Below are 1,082 nucleotides of genomic sequence, written 5' to 3' on the forward strand. Positions count from 1 at the left end.
CTAAGGGTTCCTTTTCAAAAAGTATCAAAACTTAATTTTTAGGATGAGGAAAGATTACTTTGTTCTGGAAACTTACATGCTATAGTTGAGGTTGGTAATTATTTTACTATTGCACATGTAATTCCTTAGATTTCAGACTTAATAGTTACGGTAAGAATGATGAGAGAAAAGAAAGAACAAGAAAACATAAACAACACTAGTGATTCCTTATTCGTGAGGCAAGTTGTAATTCTTTTGTTTGTTTTCAACCTCAGTGCCCTGGAAGATAGCTCATGGACCAGATGTACATCCTAAAATATAAGTAGATTAAACCAGCAATAGGTTGAATTATTTATAGGCAAGTGATTATGAGATAAAGTTCAGGGGTCACAAATAAAAGTTTCTAAAGAGGCCCAGAAAAGTAGATGAGGGACACAGTCCTGATAGGATTGTGGCTTTCTGGAAAGTACATGTCTTTCACAGAAGGTACACCCCAAATTTACTTTATCCAGCTCGTGGTATTTGGCAATCCTTGCACAGTGATGCTGTTCCTTCCAATTTTTTTAGGAAAATAAAATCTGAAAATCTGGGTTTTTCTGTTGAATCTGAATTATAAATGTTGGCACCTAACTGAATATTTTGAAATACTGTGCAGTCCAGGCGATAAACTTCTGTAGACCACATTTGGCCTGAATTATATCCGTTCTTAACCACTGGTTCTGAAACAGGAAGGAAGAAACAACTGAGTCCTAGGCTATGTTTGTTGCTCTGGAAGAATACTTAAATGTAGAATAGCAAGGGAAGATGGGAAATGCAGTTACAATTTATATTGGTTTCTAACTTTCTGAAGAAACAACAACAAAAAGTAACATTTGGGAGAACAGATTCTGATGAGCTCAAGCCACAGTATTAGTGAGGAACAGCCATTTTTGATTCATTTGCTCTGGCCAATTAGGTTGTCATCTTTTTGATCAAATCGTTTGCAGTAGAGACTGACTGGTTACCACAGCCGAGTATTTTCAGTGTGTTTTGTTGTTTGTAGCTCTCCTTTGGGTGGAACACAGTAAAGATTGACATGAGCGCAGCCCAGAGAGACCCTCTTC

The 1,082-nt window shown here is 37.0% G+C and overlaps 1 protein-coding gene across 4 annotated transcripts in view; it reads left to right on the forward strand.

The window, feature by feature from the left end:
* The window catches only part of ZDHHC6 (zDHHC palmitoyltransferase 6), a 19,514-nt gene that overhangs the window by 5,701 nt on the left and 12,731 nt on the right, over window positions 1-1,082 (forward strand). For 3 of the 4 annotated variants that reach the window (XM_006153923.3, XM_006153922.3, XM_027773988.1), the window contains one exon: window positions 1,022-1,082. This exon is cut by the window's right edge and continues 134 nt beyond it. In XM_006153923.3, coding sequence (XP_006153985.1) covers window positions 1,022-1,082 — 61 coding nt within the window. The remainder of the gene's footprint in view (window positions 1-1,021) is intronic. The other variant, XM_006153924.3, reaches the window with a different exon arrangement.

Source organism: Tupaia chinensis, unplaced genomic scaffold (genome assembly GCF_000334495.1).
Source record: "Tupaia chinensis unplaced genomic scaffold, TupChi_1.0 Scaffold000392_1, whole genome shotgun sequence".
NCBI lineage: Eukaryota > Metazoa > Chordata > Mammalia > Scandentia > Tupaiidae > Tupaia > Tupaia belangeri.